The 20,407-nt window shown below is 42.5% G+C and overlaps 1 protein-coding gene across 1 annotated transcript in view; it reads left to right on the top strand.

Annotated features, from left to right (window-relative positions):
• The window catches only part of COL24A1 (collagen type XXIV alpha 1 chain), a 335,909-nt gene that overhangs the window by 292,353 nt on the left and 23,149 nt on the right, over positions 1-20,407 (top strand). The window contains exons 52-53 of the mRNA XM_070403718.1: positions 1,709-1,762; positions 17,988-18,023. Of these exons, the coding sequence (XP_070259819.1) occupies positions 1,709-1,762; positions 17,988-18,023 (90 nt within the window). The remainder of the gene's footprint in view (positions 1-1,708; positions 1,763-17,987; positions 18,024-20,407) is intronic.

Below are 20,407 nucleotides of genomic sequence, written 5' to 3'. Positions count from 1 at the left end.
AGGATATTTTTCCATTGATTTTTAGAGAGAGTGGAAGGGAGGGGCAGAGACAGAGAGAGATATCAATTGGTTGCTTCCTGCACCTGCCCCCAACCAAAGCCAGGGTTGAAGCCTGCAAATGAGTTATATGCTCTTGACTGGAATCAAACCCAGGATCCTTCAGTCCACAGGCCAGCCCTCTACCCACTGAGCCAATGCAACCATTTTGGTTTTTATTAAAATTTATTAAATGTACTGGGGCAACATTGGTTAATAAAATTATGTAGGTTTTAAGTGTATAGTTCTATAATACATCATCTGTATATGGAATTGTGTGTTCACCACACAAAATCGTTGTGTTTAAGAGATTCCATTAGACTACTTTTAGAGTTTTGGGTAATTTCTCATTCTAGGCCAACTTAATATTAAAGCTATCTATTAATGGGCTGCATGGCATTATAATTATCTCAACTGATAGTATTTTTTGTACCTTACCAATAGTTGGGAAAAGAGAAATCCTGTTAGATACCTACATTTTGTATTCCAGGTGAAAGTGTGAAATTTGACCTGGAATACATAAGTGAGCCAGAAAGTATGAAATTTGCAGCTAGTGGAAGTTGAAGTAGAGGTTGAGGGGAAATAACTAAAATCAGTAGTTTACATTCATTAAGAAATGATAGGTTCTATACCTACTTTGGGAGAAATAGAACAAAGATTTAGCTTATTTAACATTATCATAATAATCAAATAAAAGCTTACCATTTCAAAATCATTTGTCACATTTAATTCTCACAGTGGCCCTATGAAGTAAGCATTCTTATTTTATAGGTGAAGAAACTGAAGTTTAGTTTGTCACATATGATGCTCTCTGATTCTTTCTCATACTTTTTCTCAATTCCATGTTAAATGTCACTCAAACATCTGTTTCCTCAACATCTATAAAGTAATTTATGCAAAATTTTGTTATCATTCTATGTAGTCTTTTTAAATAAACTAATTGCATTTTTATTTAATGACACACATATGAAATGGCATTATTGAAGTTACCAATACATAAAAATTATAATACTGATTTATCAGTTTGTTAGGAATTATACCAATGTAACTCTCCTGATAGGAAAGTATTATAATACTAGAGGCCTGGTGCACAAATTCATGCATCATTGGGTTTCCTCAGCCTGGCCTGCAGGATCGGGCCAAAACGGGCTCTCCAATATCCCCCAAGGGGTCCCAGATTGCAAAAGGGTGCAGGCCAGGCCTTGGGACCCCACCAGTGCATGATAGGGGCCTGAGAGGGATGCAGGAGGTTGGCCAGCCAGGTAGGGACTGTGGGAGGGCTCTAGGGTGTGTCCGGCCTGTCTTACTTAGTCCCAATTGGCCGGACCCCAGCAGCAAGCTAATCTATCAGTTGGAGCGTCTGCCCCCTGGTGGTCAGTGCACATCATAGTAACTGGTCAACCATCTGCCCCCTGGTGGTCGGTCAGTGCATGTCATAGTGACTGGTTGTTCCACCATTTGGTCGATTTGCATATTAGGTTTTTATTATGTAGGATGTAGAATTGTGTCACACACACAAATCAAAATTACTGTGCTTTCTGTTAATACTATAAGATTTTATAATAAAAACTAAAGTTATGCAGACATGGACTATTTTACCATTGCACAAGAAATTTTCTAGAATTTTTCTGAATTATATTGGCAATGAGACTGTTTTCTTTTACTCCTACAGGGAAACACTGGCCCCCTTGGCAGAGAAGGTATAACAGGCCCAACAGGTAGAACTGTAAGTTTATCAAAACACAGGTCATTTTTTCATTTTTTTTCCTTTAATCTTATTTCTATAGTATTCCACAAAGGATCACCCAGGGTATTTAAGAAGCAAAGGGCAAAATAGATGTACATTTTTATATGAAAGGTGATTTCTGAGAACTTAGAAATCATTTGTATAATGAAGAAGGTGCATATAGTGAGCTATCCATTAAAGTGGGAACTGAGAAAGGAAAATAGAACTAGTGTTGAGGAGGAGGGTTTGAGCATCATAAGCATAGTGGTGATCACTAAAGCAATAAAAAGAATCAGTTCTTAAGAAAAGAGCATAGCCCTGACCGGTTTGGCTCAGGGGATAGAGCGTTGGCCTGTGGACTGAGAGGTCCCAGGTTCGATTCCGGTCAGGGGCATGTACCTTGGTTGCGGGCACATCCCCAGTGGGAGGTGTGTAGGAGGCAGCTGATCGATGTTTCTCTCTCATTGATGTTTCTGACTCTCTGTCCCTCTCCCTTCCTCTCTGTAAAAAATCAATAAAATATATTTAAAAAAAAAAAAAAGAAAGAAAAGAGCATAGCAAAAGAAGAGCAGACAGCTAAGATATAAAGGGCCCACTATAAAGGAAAGAAATCATTGATAAGAATAAGAAAATCAGAAAAGTATAAAGTTAAGCTAGATGAGTTTCAAGGAGGTAGTTAATAGTGATCTTAGAGAATAAGTTGCATTAGAAGATAGAGTACAGATAACAGTGAAGAAGGAAGTAGATAAAATATTTAATAACTAGAGGCCCAATGCACGAAATTCATGCAAGGGCCTTGGCCCTGGCCCCTGCCTACCAGCACTGCGGCTGGGGGCCTCTGCCACTTCTGCCGCAGCCCCTACCCACTATGGCTTTGTTCGGAAAGAAGGACGTCCAGAAGGACATCCAGTCTAATTAACATATTATGCTTTTACTAGAGGCCTGGTGCACGAAATTCATGCACGGGGGGGGGGGGGGCGGGGAGGTGTCCCTCAGTCCAGCCTGCACCCACTCCAATCTGGGACCCACAGGGATTGGGCTTAAACCAGCAGTCGGGCATCCCTCTCACAATCTGGGACCGCTGGCTCCTAACTGCTCACCTGCCTGATTGCCCCTAACCGCTTCTGCCTGCCAGCCTGATCGCCCCCTAACCACTCCCCACCGGCCTGATTGACTACTAACTGCCCTCCCCTGCAGGTCTGGTCACCCCCAACCGCCCTCCCCTGCAGGCCTGATCTCACCCCCAACTGCCCTCCCTGCCAGTCTAATGGCCCCCAACTGCCCTCCCCTGCTGGCCTGTTCACCCCCAACTGCCCTCCCCTGCTGGCCTGTTCACCCCCAACTGCCCTCCCCTGCTGGCCTGTTCACCCCCAACTACCCTCCCTTGCTGGCCTGATTGCCCACAACTGCCCTCCCCTGCCAGCCATCTTGTAGCGGCCATCTTGTGGCAGCCAGCTTGTGATGGCCATCTTGTGATGATGTCACGCATGATGCCACCTAGGCTTTTATTATATAGGATTATTATAGACTAGAGGCCCATTGCATGGATTCGTGCAATATGCCTTCTTTCCCCTGGCTGCCAGCACCAGTTTTCCTCTGGCACCTGGGACCCAAACCTTCACTCTGGCCACCGCCTTCCATCTTCGCTCTGGACACAGTATTCCCTGCGGCTGGAGACTTCAGTCTTTGCTCCTCGCTCCAGCGAGAGTCTTCAGTCTCTGGCCAGAGCTGCTCCTATAGCTCCTTTCACCCCCCACCTTCCCCCTCATAGCTTGATTGCTGCTTCGCCTGCAGACCTCGCCAACGGGCTCCTGGGCCCCAGGGTGCCGCCTTGCCTGTGGCCCGGCTTCCGATCGTGATCATAGCTGCAGGGTCCCGCCGCCCATGGCAGCACACGGGGGTCCCGGCTGGGGGCGGGGCTTAGGCGGCACACGGGGCCAGATGGTGGCTCGCGCTGGCCCACCCTGCCTGCAGTATGCAAATTAGCCGCCATCTTTGTTGGCAGTTAATATGCATATCACGCTGATTAGCCAATGGGAGGCGTAGCGAAGGTATGGTCAATTACCATGTTTGTCTATTATTAGATAGGACTAGGGGCCCAGTGCACAAATTTGTGCACCTTGAAAGGAACTTTGGGCCGCAAGGCTGCAGTAGGCACAGGGGCTGGTCTCAGCCCATCCTCAGTGCCCCTGTCCAGCCCCTCCCACCGTGGCCCCCATTCCCCTGTCTGCCAGCAGCCCCTCTCCAGCTGCCACTGCTCCCATGTGCTGACCGTGCTGGCCCTGCTTGCACCCGCTGACAGTGTGGCACAATTGGAGCCGGCGCCAGCAGCGGGTGTGAGCGGGACCGGTGCCATCAGTGGGTGCAAGTAGTGACTGCTGCCTCAATCGCCCCTCAGGCGCAGGGGAGGTGTAGAAGCTCTCAGGGGCAATCAGAACCAGCAGCCACCACTCACACCCACTGATGGCGCCAAGTGATCGTGACCGGTGTCAGGCACCGGCAGTGGGTGTGAGCAGCAGCTCTGATGCTGGAAGTGGGTGTGAGTGGGGCCAGCGCCGGCAACAGGTGCAAGCACCAGGCCGGACCACAGTGCGCAGGAGCAAAAAATTTTTAGTAACCGCCAGAGGCTCGCTCCAATGACAGCGACTGGCGCCTCACCTTGGTCTGGCGCCCCTGCTCACCTGCTCCACCATCCCGCTGGGGCCAACGCCTGCCATGTTCCACACATGCCCCCTGGTGGTCAGCGCACATCATAGCGACCAATTGTTCGGTTGTTCCGGTTGTCCCGCCATTCGGTCTATTTGCATATTAGCCTTTTATTATATAGGACAGTTTTTCTCAAATTCTTACAGCAAACTTTGGGAGTGAATATTATTTTTCCCACTTAAGACATAAGGAAATAGTTGAGGTCTCTTAGTTATTCAGGGTGATGAAGCTAGGGAATTGCATAGCTGATGTTTCTTATTTCAAGGTTGGTGCTCTTTCCACCCATTCAAGCTGTTTGGAAAGGAAACTGGTAGTTAATACATGCCAGTGCCTTAAGAAATTCGGCTATGAAATAAGATAAACATAAGACAATGTTGGAGAGATGGTCTTGAGAGAGATTTACAGTTCTAATACTAGTCTAAACATACAAAAGCAAGAATGCAGTAGATATAGGCAAATTGAGACTTGGAGAAGAAAGCTTCCCCCACAGGGAACCAAAGTTTTCAAGTATTTGAAAGTGTTATAGAGACACAAAGTTTTAAAATATAAAATGAGATGCTTCCATGTTATACTTATAGTGTTAAGTATACTATTCTCTTTGGTAAATTCAAAGAATTCACTGCCAAATTTACTGGATTTTTAATTTAAAAAATTAAATGTATAACGACATTTCTCTAGACTTTCAGCATTTACCATTCAGAGCTCCTAGTCTAAGTGGGGCATTGTAAGAGGGAGAATTCTCATATTTCAGTGGGTGGTTCTTCAGCAAACTTTGGAACACATTCTGTTCTGATTATGGAAGGTTGAACTCTGTCAAAAATGTGAAATATTAATTGGTCAAGGAAAACATGATAAAGAAATGATGCAGTTAAAATGCCTAACAGTGTTTTGCTTATAAATGGTTCCTTAGGGCCCTTATAATATTCAGCATACATGTCAAATTTTTTTATATTCAATTTTTTCTATACTAAAAAGAAACTTCTAAGAAAAGTTTATTATGAAAGAATAAGCACTTGAGAATGGCCAAAACTTTGTGAAAGAAAACAGTGGTAGGGGATGAGAGACTTGCTTTTCTAAATGAGAAAACATTATTTTAAAGTCATTATAAATGCAACTACATGGTAGTACAAAGAAATACACAAATACATCAGTGTAATAGGCTAGAGACCAGAATTAGATCTCAGAATATATAGAGGAATTTAATTATAGCAAAAATGGTATATCAGTTAGGATGATTTTGGCTTCAAGTAATAGGAACCCTGAATCAAACTGCTTTATCAGTAAGGAAGTTTATGCCATATTATGGGGAGCTCAGAGGTAGGAAGGGACTTCAGATTTGGTTAATTTAATGACTCGATCATATTATCCAAGAACAGATTATCTCCATATCTCTACTCTACCATCCTCAATGTTGGCTTCATAATTACATTTATAGCAAGATGGCTACCATTTCTGAGGAGTCACTTCCAGACATAATTATCCAAAGTGAAGTGATCTATAACTCTATCTTGGGAAACATAAAACTTTTTTTCAGAAGTCTCCCATTGTATTTTTCTTATGTCTATCAACCAGGATTCAACCACATATGCACTCCTACACCAGTGTCATGGAAGGAAGATGGGTTTACTTTTAGTCCCACCACCATGTAAGAAACTCAAACCCTATTTTGCCCAATTTTTTTTTAAATCCCAGATGAACTTTGAAATACTTTAATGTAAGAAAAGTGAAACAATTAAAATTTTTAGAAAGTTATCTAGAAAACTAGAATATAGCTTAAGGGTTAGGGAGACCTTTTATATAAAATAGGAAATCTGAAAACTATAAAAGAAATAAGAATATGAGTAAACTCTGTTTCATGTACTCACAACTATAAACCTGCTTTTGTCCACCTCTGTATAAATTGGGAAAAAATAATTGCAAAGCTTACAATATATAGTGGGCTAACGTATAAAGAGCTTTAAGAAGTTGATATGAAAAAAATAGAAAACTCAATAGAAAAACAAAGAACAAATTCAAAAGATCAATAATTATTTGAAAGGATGCTACATAACTATTAGTTAGGAAAATGCAAACTAAGGTAATAATGAGATATTATATCCAACCTCTCAGAAAGGGATGTAGGAAGAACAGTACTCTCATTTATCACTGGTTGAAATGTGAATTGCAGCCTTTATGGAAAGATAACTATTAATATACTAGAGGCCCGGTGCACAAAAATTTGTGCACTCGGGGGGGGGGGGGGAGAGGGGGTCCCTCAGCCTGGCCTGTGCCCTCTCACAGTCTGGGACCCCTCGGGAGATAACGACCTGCTGGCTTAGGCCTGCTCCTGGGTGGCAGAGGGCAGGCCCAATCCCTAGGTGCAGCCCCTGGTCGGGCTCAGAGCAGGGCCGACTGGGGAGTTGGGGCGCCGCCCCCTGTCATGCACAGAGCAGGGCGATGGGGAGGTTGTGATGCCACTCCTAGTCACGTTCAGGGTAGGGCCGATTGGGGGGTTGGGGCACCGCGCCCCGTCACACTCAAGGCGGGGTCGATGGGGAGGTTGTGGTGCCACACCCTGCCACGCAAAGAGCAGGGCCGATCAGGGGGTTGGGGCGCTGCCCCCTGTCACACACAGAGCAGGGCCCATCAGGGGTTTGGGGAGCTCTTCCCTGTCATGCACAGAGCAGGGCCAATAGGGGAGTTGGGGCACCACCCCCTGTCACACACAGAGCAGGGTCCGTGGGGGGGGGGGGGGGAGAGTTGGGGCGCCACACCCTGTCACACACAGAGCAGGGCCGATCAGGAGGTTGGGGCGCCGCCACTGTCACACACAGAGCCGCAGGGCAATCAGGGGGTTGGGACGCCGCCCTCTATCACCCACAGAGCAGGGCCGATCAGGGTGTTGGGGCGCTGCCTCCTGTCACACACAGAGCCGCAGGGCAATCAGGGGGTTGGGGCGCTGCCCCCTGTCACACACAGAGCCGCAGGGCAATCAGGGAGTTTGGGCATTGCCCCCTGTCACGCTGGTCCCGGTGCCGGGAGGCCTCGCAGCTCCGCTGATCCCGCCCGGCAGGGTCACAGATCCGGGTCCCAGACCACAGACAGCCTTGCCTGCTGCCGCCCGCCTTCAGTATGCAAATTAGCCGCCATCTTGTTGCTTCAGGGTGGGGGTCCCCACTGGGGTGCCTGGCCAGTCTGGGTGAGGGGCTGAGGGCCATTTTCAGGCTGGCGGGCGACTGGAGCTCCAAACCTCTCCTTTTTTTCTTTTTTTTTATTCTGGCATTTATTTACCTTCTATGGCTGTCACTGGAGCTGAGAGCCGGCTTTCTCTCTGAGGCTCGGCTGAAAGCAGGTTTCTGGCCTTTGTTTTCTGTATTCGAAACAATGTTGCGACTCCAGCTCTGAGATCCCGGCTGACTGACAGGAGCTTTCTGGGCTTTTGTTTATCTTCTATAAATGTTACTGTGTTTCCAACTGAAGCTCAGAGGCCGGCGGGGAACGTTGGAGTCCTCTGTCACTGAAGGAAGCAAGCCTCCCTGTTCGCATCAGCTGCCTGGCTGCCGGCCGCCATCTTGGCTGACAGTTAATTTGCATACACTCACTTATTAGCCAATGAAAAGGGTAGCGGTCGTACGCTAATTACCATGTTTCTCTTTTATTAGTGTAGATATTTTAGAGGCCCATTGCACGAAGAGATTCGTGCAATAGGCCTTCCTTCCCCTGGCTGCCGGCACCAGTTTTCCTCCGGCACCCGGGACCCAGGCCTTTGCTCCGACTGCAGCAGAGAAGCCAAGCCTCTTCAATCTTTTGCCGTCTTCAGTTTCAGCCATCTTCAGTCTTCACTCCGAGCCTGCATATGCAAATTAACTGCCATCTTTGTTGGGTTAATTTGCATACTCACCTGATTGGCTGGTGGGCATAGCAGAGTGACACCAATTTGCATGTTTCTCTTTTATTAATGTAGATATATATATATCCTTTGACCAAGCAGTTCCACTTAATGGAATTTATCCCATAGGAATAAAAAACACTTAATACACTAAGGAAATTTTTAAAAGATTTTTTTTCAAAGCACAGTTTGTATAGGCAAAAAAGCTTGAAATCACATGAATATTCATCTGTAGAAGAATGGCTCAATATCTTGTGGTCTAACCATTTTATGGAATACTAGAGGACTGGTGCACAAAATTCATGCACTCAGCGGGGGTGGTCCCTCAGCCCAGCCTGTGCCCTCTTGCAGTCCAGGAGCCCTCAGGGGATGTCCAACTGCTGGCTTACCCCGCTCCCCAGAGGCGGACATCATTAGTGCTTTCACGGAGGTGGGAGAGGCTCCTGCCACTGCTGCTGCATTCTCCAGCCGTGAGCCCAGCTTCTGGCTAGGCTCCTGTGGCAGCACACTGACCACCAGGGGCCAGCTCCTACATTGAGCATCTGCCCCCTGGTGATCAGTGCACGTCATAGTGACCGGTTGTTCTGCCATTTGGTTGATTTGCATATTAGCCTTTTATTATATAGGATAATGCAAATATTTAAATAAATTAGTTATATCTAGTTTGGCTGACTTGCAGTTATTTTATAATGTATTGTTAAGTATGAAAAATATGATGCATAGAAGAGTATATAATATGATATTAATATTATAAACCCTGACCAATCATTCCAAATATATGTAAACATATTTGTCAATATTTATTAGAATAATCTATAATGAGATATGTACCAACTTGTTCATACTGGGTTGGAGGTGGTGGAGGGTGTAACAAAATATGTAAACATATCTTAAAATAAATTTTTAAAAGTTAACATCCTAATTTTAAATGGGTTAAGGACAGCATAGCAAATACAAAAGAAGTAATACAAATGGTGAATAAATGAGGTAGTATTTTTTGTTTGCAAGATTAACAAAAATGGAGGAGGAAGCAAGATGGCGGCGATATAGGCAGACGCGTCCCAGGTCTTGTCCCGGAGCAAACGGAGTAAGCAGCTGAAACTAATAACACCCACCCCGAATTGGCAAATTTACTCAGCTGGTGAGACGGCTTGCAGCCTGGAAGGGCAGACCTCCCCTGGAAAGGTTAAAAACCAGGGATCTGGGCAGGAAAGTTTGCCAGACCTGAGCCCAGAGGGTCGGAGGGAGACCGCATGGCAGACAGCCGCGTCTCTTGGGACAGACACAGACCCTGACCAGGGTAAGGAGTTCCGCGGGTTTGCTGGCGCCAGGAGATTTGAGATTTGGATTTTGTGATTGCGGAGAACTGAGACTAAAGGGGGCATCCTGAGGAACTGATCAGACCGTGCAGTGCCCATAAGAGAGGAGCGTTTCCCAGACCATGCAGTGCTGGTAAGAGGAGCGTTTCCCAGACCGGTAAGAGGAGCGTTTCCGCGGCCGGCCTGCGTTTGTCTGTTTCTTTGTTTTCACTGAACCCTGCTCATAGGACAGTTCGGATACAGACACTCACCTGTGCTGAAGAGAGGGTGAAGGTGCAGACGAGGGGAATCTGGGGAGAGGCTGAGGAAAGAGGGGGAGCCGGAGGAGGTGGCAGCGAATTGAGTGCTGAGACCCCCCTGGGCCCAGGACTGGGGCAGCCATTCCTCCAGAGGGTGGAATTCCTCCCCCCAGCCCCCCAGGCAAGGAGCACAGCCACACCCAGATTCCACCCTGTATGAGATAAAGGACTAAAACAAGCTGATTAGTCCCTGGGAGTTACCAGGGTCTGGCCTATAGAGGGATTTTCAGTCCCACCAACAACACAGAGCAGGGTAAGGATTAAAAAAGGATAGAGAAGCTGTATAGCCTCAGAGGCCAACCCAAAAACACTGCCACCCAGAGGTTGAGCCACAAACTGACTCTTAGGGGAATACAAATTAAGGCAGACTGGATCACAAATACGGCCTGCTTTAAAATCAGGACTGTGATTTACAACACGAAGGAACAGTGTAATGCAGGCAACACTCTCCTAAATACCTGGCAGGACCAAGGCGAACCAGGCTGAAGAGTAGAAGAACCGAAAGACCATCACTACTGCAAATTTTTTCTTTTTCTTTTTCTTTTTAATTTTTTCACCTTTTTACTAAGAAACCAATTTTTTTTTCTCTTTTTCTTCTTTTTCCATCACCTGATTTTACCCTTTCAATTACCACATTTTTATTTTTAACCAGTATTATTACTCCTACCATTTTACCATTTTTTAAAGTGCCATTTTATTTTCTCTTTATTTTCTTTTGGGATTAGTGTTCTCCATTCTATTTTCATCGTTCCTTTAGCATTAATTTTCCCTATCTCAATTCCACCTCTTTGCTAAAACCCTCTTCCTTACTTTTCCCCTTTTGGTGTCCTGTTTCTCTTACCCTATTACTGCTCCAGACTTTCCCAATTCCCTCTTTTTACCCCCTGTCTAATTCCACCCTACTTATATATCCTATTTCCAATCTACTGCTCTAAATCCTTATACACCTATTCTTTATCCTTCTTCACTTTCCAACCATTTTTTTTTTCTCTCTTATCTTTCTATTGTTTTCTTGATTGTTGAATATATTGGGCTTTTTTTTTTTTTTTTTTTTAATTTGTTTGTTTGTTTTGTTTTGTGTTTTTTCTTCTTTTTTAGGACTGGTTGTGAGGTTGTTTTTCTTTTTCTTTTTCTTTTTCTTTTTTTTTTCTGCTGGTTTTTCCCTTCCCTCCCCCACCCCACCCCAGCTATTTTTGTGCTTCTGTTTTCCCTTACCCCTCTGGATATTATTGGTGGTTTGTAGTTTGCATTCATCTCCAGGGATCTGTTGCTGGAATTTGTTGAGATTAGTGGCAGTTCTATTGGAGTTTGCTCCTCATACGGGGAGTCTCTTCCCCACTTCTACTTCATTCTCTTTTTTCGCTCTCTTTTTTTCCCCCCTCTTTTTTCCCAATTCTATTTTTGCACTCCTTTTTTGTTTGTTTTTTTCTTATTTTTCTTTTCTGTTCTCTCTTTTATCTTCTTCTCTTCTTTCTCCCTTATCCCCTAATTCTCTTAATTCGGGTGGTCACCTTTATTTGGAGTTATTAATATTGTGAATATACTTGTGTTCAGTGCCTGGTACGTTGTGCCTTGCTCTGTTGTATTTTGTGCCTTTAAATCAACGCAGCAGATCCAAGCAACAGCAGCCCCCTGATCACCGCAGCCTCCTGATCACCACAGCCTCCTGATCACCACACCCTCTGTCTGTGGAACAGCAACTGTACGTGAAGCCTCCCCCCACCAGCCAGAAGAGCCAACACAGCTGTGAACAACACCCACCAGAGGAGCTGCTGCCAACTGGAAAGCAGCTGCTACCGCAACCGTCTGAGCAGCAACCACAACCCAAGGAGCCCCTGCCACCCAGGGAGCAGCCACTGAACACCTCAACATCTACATATGTCAGCGAGATCAAACATGGGTAGGCAAAGAAACCCCCAAAGGAAAGAAAAGGAGGACTCGCCAGAAAAGCAGCTAAGTGAGACAGAGATATGCAACATGACGGAAAAAGAATTCAGAATAAGGTTCCTAGAGTACATGCACCACATGTTCAAGAAGCAAGAAGAAACAGATGAAAAACTCAACTACTTATGCAAGAAGCTAGAAGAAACAGATGAAAAAATCAACAACTTAAGTAAGTCCCAAGAAGAAATGAAGAGTGACATAGCTTCAATAAAAAACTCCATTGAAAGTATCAACACTAGACTGGGAGAAGCGGAGGACCGAATTAGTGAATTAGAAGACAAGGAAGCAAAACACACTCAAACTGTACGGCAAATGGAGAAAAAAATTAAAAGACAGGAGGAGAGCCTAAGGGAGCTTTGGGACAACATGAAACGAAACAACATACGAATAATAGGGGTGCCAGAACAACAGAAAGATGAACATGGATTAGAAAACCTATTCGAAGAAATAATATCAGAAAACTTCCCTGAGGTGGGGAAGAAAAAAGTCACACAAGCCCAGAGAGTCCCAAACAAGGTGAACCCGAAAAGACCCACACCAAGACACATCATAATTACCATGGCAAATGTTCAGGATAAAGAGAGAATCTTACAGGCTGCAAGAGAGAGACGGAAAGTAACATACAAGGGATCTCCCATTAGATTATCAAATGATTTCTCAACAGAAACACATCAGGCCAGAAAAGAATGGACGGAAATCTACAAAGTGATGCAAAGCAAAGGACTGAATCCAAGAATACTCTATCCAGCAAGGCTATCATTCAAAATTGAAGGGGAAATAAGAAGCTTCACAGACAAAAAAGGGCTAAGGGAGTTTATCACCACCAAGCCAGCCATGCAAGAAATGCTAAAGGGACTGGTGTAAAAAGAAGAAATATCAAGCTCAGAAAGAAAACAGCCACACACACACACACAAAAAGAAATGGCTACAAACAAATACCTTTCAATAATAACTTTAAATGTAAATGGACTAAATGCTCCAACCAAAAGACATCGAGTGGCTGAATGGATAAAAAAACATGACCCATACATCTGCTGTCTACAAGAGACCCACCTCATTAGAAGGGACTCACACAGACTGAAAGTGAAGGGATGGAAAAATATCTTTCACGCAAATGGAAAGGAAAAGAAAGCTGGGGTAGCAATACTTATATCTGACAAAGTACATCTCAAAGTGAAGGCCATAACCAGAGATAAGGAAGGCCACTTCATAATACTAAAGGGATCAATACAACAAGAAGATATAACCCTGGTAAACATATATGCACCCAATGCAGGAGCACCCACATACATAAGAAAACTTCTGGAAGATATCAGGGGAGAGATCGACAACAATACAATCATAGTAGGGGACTTTAATACACCACTGACATCACTGGATAAATCCGCTAGACAAAAACTCAGCAAAGAAACAGCAATCCTAAATGACTCACTAGATCAGATGGACTTAATTGACATCTTCAGAACACTTCACCCCACAGCTGCGGAATATACATTCCTCTCAGGTGCTCATGGGACATATTCAAAAATAGACCACATATTGGGTCACAAGCAAAGTCTCCACAAATTCAAGAAGATTGAAATCATAAAAAGCTTCTTCACAGACCACGATGGCATAATGTTAGAAATAAACTACAATAAAAACAACCCAAAATACTCAAACACTTGGAAGCTGAATAGCATGTTATTAAATATTGATTGGGTTACCGATGACATCAAAGAAGAAATTAAAAACATCCTGGACACTAATGACAATGAAAACACAACAATCCAAAACCTCTGGGACACAATGAAAGCAGTCCTGAGAGGGAAGTTTATAGCTCTACAGGCCTATCTCAAAAAACAAGAAAAAATGGTAGTCAATCATCTAACTCTACAACTCAAAGAATTAGAAAGAGAGCAACAAGAACACCCCAGAGTGAGCAGAAGGAAGGAGATAATAAAGATTAGAGCAGAAATCAATGAAATAGAGACCAAAAAAACAATACAGAAAATCAATGAAACCAAGAGCTGGTTCTTTGAAAGGATAAACAAGATTGACAAACCCCTAGCCAGGCTCACCAAGAAGCAAAGAGAGAGGTCCCAAATAAACCAAATCAGAAATGATAGAGGCGAAATAACAACAGACCCCACAGAAATACAAATGATTGTTAAACAATACTACGAGCAACTCTACTCCAACAAACTGGACAACCTGGAGGAAATGGACAAATTCCTAGAAAAATACAACATTCCAAAACTCAATCAGGAAGAATCTAAAAACCTCAATAGGCCAATAACTATGGAAGAAATTGAAGCAGTCATCAGAAAGCTTCCAGCAAACAAAAGCCCAGGGCCAGACGGCTTCACAGGGGAGTTCTACCAAACATTCAAGGAAGAACTAAAACCTACCCTCCTCAGACTACTACAAAAAATTCAAGAGGAAGGAACGCTTCCAAGCTCATTCTATGAAGCCAGCATCACCCTAATACCAAAACCAGGTAAAGACATCACAATGAAAGAGAATTACAGGCCAATATCCCTCATGAACATAGATGCCAAAATCCTCAACAAAATCTTAGCAAATCGGATCCAGCAGTACATCAGAAGGATCATACACCATGACCAAGTAGGATTCATCCCAGAGATGCAAGGATGGTACAACATCCGTAAATCAATAAATGTGATACATCACATAAACAAATTGAAAGAAAAAAACCACATGGTCATATCAATTGATGCAGAAAAAGCATTCGACAAAATCCAACACCCATTTTTGATAAAAACTCTCAGAAAGGTGGGAATAGAAGGATCATACCTCAACATAATAAAAGCCATATATGACAGGCCCACTGCCAACATCATACTCAATGGACAAAAACTAACACCATTTCCCCTAAGAACAGGAACAAGACAGGGATGCCCACTCTCACCACTCCTGTTCAACATAGTACTGGAAGTATTAGCCATTGCAATTAGGCAAGAAGAAGGAATAAAAGGCATCCAAATTGGAAAAGAGGAAGTAAAACTGTCCTTATTTGCAGATGACATGATATTATACATACAAAACCCTAGAGACTCCATCAAAAAGCTACTAGACTTAATACATGAATTTGGCAATGTAGCAGGATACAAAATTAACCCCAAGAAATCTGAGGCATTTCTATACACCAACAGTGAACGTTCAGAAAGGGAGATCAGAAAAACAATCCCATTTACCATCGCACCAAAAAAATTAAGATACCTAGGAATAAACTTAACTAAAGAGGTTAAAGACCTCTACTCAGAAAACTACAGGACGTTGAAAAAAGAGATAGAGGAAGACATAAACAGATGGAAGAACATACCATGTTCTTGGATTGGTAGAATCAACATCATTAAAATGTCCATACTACCCAAAGCAATCTATACATTCAACGCACTTCCCATTAAAATACCAATGGCCTTCTTCAAAGATCTAGAACGAACTCTCCAAAAATTCATCTGGAATAAAAAAAGACCCCGAATAGCTGCAACGATCCTGAGAAAGAACAAAGTAGGTGGGATCTCAATGCCAGATATCAAGCTGTATTACAAAGCCACTGTTCTCAAAACTGCCTGGTACTGGCACAAGAACAGACATATAGATCAGTGGAATAGAATAGAGAGTCCAGAAATTAGCCCGAACCAATATGCTCAATTAATTTTTGACAAAGGAGGCATGAACATACAATGGAGCCAAGATAGTCTCTTCAATAAATGGTGTTGGGAAAATTGGACAGACATATGCAAGAAAATGAAACTAGACCACCAACTTACACCATACACAAGAATAAACTCAAAATGGATAAAGGACTTAAATGTACGACAGGAAACCATAAAAATTCTAGAAGAATACAAAGGCAACAAAATCTCAGACATATGCCAAAACAATTTCTTCACTGATACAGCTCCTAGGGCAGTTGAAACTAAAGAGAAACTGAACAAATGGGACTACATCAAAATAAAAAGCTTCTGCACAGCAAAAGAAACCATCAACAAAACAACAAGAAAACCCACCTCGTGGGAAAACATATTTGCCAACGTCATATCGGATAAGGGCTTAATCTCCAAAATTTATAGGGAACTCATACAACTTAACAAAAAGAAGATAAACAATCCAATCAAAAAATGGGCAAAGGATCTAAATAGACACCTTTCAAAAGAGGACATTCAGAAAGCCAAGAGACATATGAAAACATGCTCAAAGTCACTAATCATCCGAGAGATGCAAATCAAAACAACAATGAGGTACCATCTCACACCTGTCAGAATGGCCATCATCAACAAATCAACAAACGACAAGTGCTGGAGAGGATGTGGAGAAAAAGGAACACTTGTGCACTGCTGGTGGGAATGCAGACTGGTGCAGCCACTATGGAAGGCAGTATGGAGGTTCCTCAAAAAATTGGAAATGGAACTCCCATTTGACCCTGTGATCCCACTACTAGGAATATATCCCAAGAAACCAGAAACACCTATCAGAAAGGATATATGCACCCAGATGTTCATAGCAGCACAATTCACCATAGCTAAGATCTGGAAACAGCCTAAGTGCCCATCAGTAGATGAATGGATTAGAAAACTGTGGTACATCTACACGATGGAATACTATGCTGCTGTTAAAAAGAAGGAACTCCTACCATTTGCAACAGCATGGATGGAACTGGAGAGCATTATGCTAAGTGAAACAAGCCAGTCAATGAAGGAAAAATACCACATGATCTCACTCATTCATGGATAATAAAGACCATTACAAACTTTTGAACAATAATAGATACAGAGGCAGAGCTGCCTCAAACTGATTGTCAAACTGCAGTGGGAAGGCCAGAGAGAGTTGGGGGGCAGGAGGGAGGGGAGTAAGAGATCAACCGAAGGACTTGTATGCATGCATATAAGCATAACTAATGGACATAAGACACTGGGGGGTAAGGGAGGGTAGTGGTTTGTCAAGGGCGGGGGGGGGAAAAAGGATACTTATGTAATACCCTTTGTAATACTTTAAGAGGAAAATAAAAAAAAAAAAAAAAAAAAAAGATTAACAAAAATGGCAGAACATGCACATTTCAAAAGCAATATACACTCCCATTTATTGCAGGTGTGCCTCCAATTTCAAACAATCTGTCAGGGCAATTTCTATCAGAATTTTCTTAAGCATAAGGATATTTATCACAGTATTAATTATTACGACAAAAGTTAGAAAAAATCTAATGTGAAATTCAATAAAATATCACAATTTATTAAAATTATAATTATCTAAAGGAATGTGTATGGGAGAATATTCATATTATATTGTAAAGGTATAAATCCAGGTTACAGAAAAGATGAGTAGTATGATCTCATTTTTACTAAAAAACTGTATATATAGTTTCCACAAGGTTGGAACCGTTACCAAATAGAACCGTTACCAAAATAGATCATATTTTGGGCCATAAAACAAATTTTACTAAACTTAAAAAAACTGAAGTCAAATAAAGTGTGTTCTTTGACCATAATGGAACTAAACTAAAAGTCTATAAACTAGAAAGATACTAGGAAAATCTTCAAACACTTGTAAATTAAATGACACACCTGTAAATAACACATGGGTCAAAGAGGAAGTTTGAAATAAAATTAGAACGTATTTTAAACTGAATGCAAATGTATATAGCACATCATTGGGAATCAGCTCAGGAGGAGGAATAGAATGAGAAGAGGATAGAAGCGGAAACCTCCCTAGAAACAAGGTTTTTCAAGGCCTGAGGAAAACAAATAGAAGGATTTAACCTATAATTTCCTTTCTAAATTGTTGTGATGGACTGTCAATCAGCTGTTTGGACTTATTTGAATAAATATGTAGCTGTTATCCCTGTCCCTCTTTAAGGTGGAGCTAGGGATTGCAAAACAGACAGCAAGATAAATCAATAGATTGTTTTTGTTTTTGTCTTACTCTTTTTTTTTCCTTAGGAAAAGAAAACAACTAGAATTTATATAAATGTGTAAACAAGTCATGCTAGATTAAAAACAAATTGTTATGTTTCTGTAAACAACCTCAACTATGTTTCGTAAATAACTATCAATAACACTAAATAACATCTTTTTTTTTCCTTTTAGGGACCCAGAGGTGACAAAGGCTTTAGAGGTGAAACTGTAAGTTTAATTGAATTTGTGTTTGTAGAATCACTTGTCACTAGGCTATAAGCCAGTGATGGCGAACCTTTTGAGCTCGGCGTGTCAGCATTTTGAAAAACCCTAACTTAACTCTGGTGCCATGTCACATATAGAAATTTTTTGATATTTGCAACCATAGTAAAACAAAGACTTATATTTTTGATATTTATTTTATATATTTAAATGCCATTTAACAAAGAAAAATCAACCAAAAGAATGAGTGCGCGTGTCACCTCTGACACGCGTGTCATAGGTTCTCCATCACTGCGTTTAAGCTATTTGAAAGCAAGGACCTTGTTTGATGTGTTCGTTATTATGTATCTGATTCTTGTGGAATAAAAGTAAAACGATAATTTTCAGGGAGTAGAACTAACATGTGGTATAGAGTAGTGAAACCTAGTAAATCCTAAACTTATTTAAGAACCTCCCTGTCACATCCTTCCCAGGTCCCTGTGTGAAATGGAATATTTGCCTTACCCGGCATCAGGAGAAGGATAGCCTCCTCACAGGTGCTGCCAGAGCACTGCCAGGTCGCGTTAGGCGTCACCCACTGTGTCCAGCTGAGAGGTCTGCGAAGCAGAAGCAAGTCATTAGTTGTGTATTTCAGCCCATTGGAAACAATGGCGAGCGGCTGAGCAAACAGATACACAGCCATTTGGGGACCTAAATGGCACTATTTGCTCCTACTTTTCTGGAATGCCAGTTCTTCTGAATTAAAGAAGATATTCTGTAAAGGGGCCACTTTCCCAACAGATACAAATGAATTTTTAAAGCAGCAGCCACAAACAGGGCAGGCACGGAGTGAAATGAAGGGGATTGAAACCAAGAACAGAAGGCACATAGAATAAACTTAAAGGTAGACGTAAAGTCTTGATTAAAAGATAACAACATTACATAGTGACAGTTGAGATTTTTGTTTTTCACCCTGGGGTATGCTTGGGCTGCAGAATAATAAAGTTACAGTTATATTAATTAGCAAAAGAATGGAAATAATGTGATTTCAGAGAGCCCCAAAACCCCAGAGTGTTAAAATAGATGTGCTTAATTTGCGGAAATTTCTCACATTTTCTCAGCAGGCTTGCTAGAACAGGAAGCAAGGATGTATGTACACAGTGCAGCCATATCCCCCAGCAGGGGAGGAAAGGGAAAAGGGAAATGTGGGGGGCTTGGAATTAGCCCATTTTCCAAACCCGTCTGTCTCCAGCTGCCTCCCTGCCCCACCCTCTCAGACTGGAACGTAAGCTTCCATCAGGACTAGGAAACCTCAAGTACCTATTTCACAACTATTTCATGTGAGAGAAAAAACAAAAACATTTAGTGGCTCCGATGGATTACAAACCAAATGGATTATGCCTGCCTGCAGTCTGAGGTTGCACTGAAAGAAATACGGCCACTCCCATCGGGGGACATGGACAAAATTAAAGTACCTCCAGAGGAGGGCTCTCTTAGGTTGGTAGTGTATCGGACACCCATGTCCTAAAAAATCCAGTTGAGATATCTGGGATATTTAGCCTTTGCTACACTGCAGCTTGGTCATCCCTCTCATTCTCTTTGTTCTCTCTTTACCTCCTGGTTTTTGCACTTGCTTTTTCTCATCCATAGGATTTATCCCTGTGGTTCCTATGTATCTTGAGGTTTCAATTTAAAGATAACCTGCTCAGGGTGGACTTGCTGATGCTTTAGCCTCACCCCATTGCCACCTGTGGACAGAATACCCAGGACCAAGTACAATGCCTGGCGACTGTTCTTTAGTGCCTTACTTACATGTCCCCTTATCAGAGAGGCTTTTCCTGACTAGTCTATGTCAAATAGCAATCCTCCCACCTGCCCGAGATTTCCTATTTTTCCTTGACCTATTTTCTTACCACCTGACATGCTGCCCATTTATTAGTTTGGGGTTTTGTTTTGTTTTGTTTTTGGGTTTTTTTGCTTATTATATCTCCCCTCACTAGAAGTAAGCTCCATGACACAGAAATTTTATTTGTTTGTTTTAATACTGTGTCCCCAACACCTAAAGCAGTGTCTGTCTTATAGTGAGTATTCAATAAATATTTAATAAATTATTAGTAAAAGAATTAGAGAAGGCTTGGGGTGTTGGGACATGATAGTTGTATTCAGATATTTGAAAGGTTGCCTTGAGGAAGAAGGAATATATGTGAGTAGCTCTAAAAAGTAAAATTTAAATGGCTTATTTATTGTATTGGATTTTCAGTTTCTGTGCTTTGCTCCCTGAAAGATGGTGAGTTTTGTGATACCACATAATTCCCAGTCTATCATAGTACCTGACACATAATTATCACAAAGTAGGTACTTATTGACTAAACATATGGAATGCTAGCCTGATTTCAATGTTATAATGACCT

The sequence above is a fragment of the Myotis yumanensis genome, unplaced genomic scaffold (assembly GCF_028538775.1).
Source record: "Myotis yumanensis isolate MYYU_CA2020_CCGP unplaced genomic scaffold, mMyoYum1.0.hap1 SCAF_2, whole genome shotgun sequence".
Lineage (NCBI taxonomy): Eukaryota > Metazoa > Chordata > Mammalia > Chiroptera > Vespertilionidae > Myotis > Myotis yumanensis.
The sequence above is the reverse complement of the archived record's forward strand: the minus strand, read 5'-3'. Positions and strand labels throughout refer to the sequence as shown.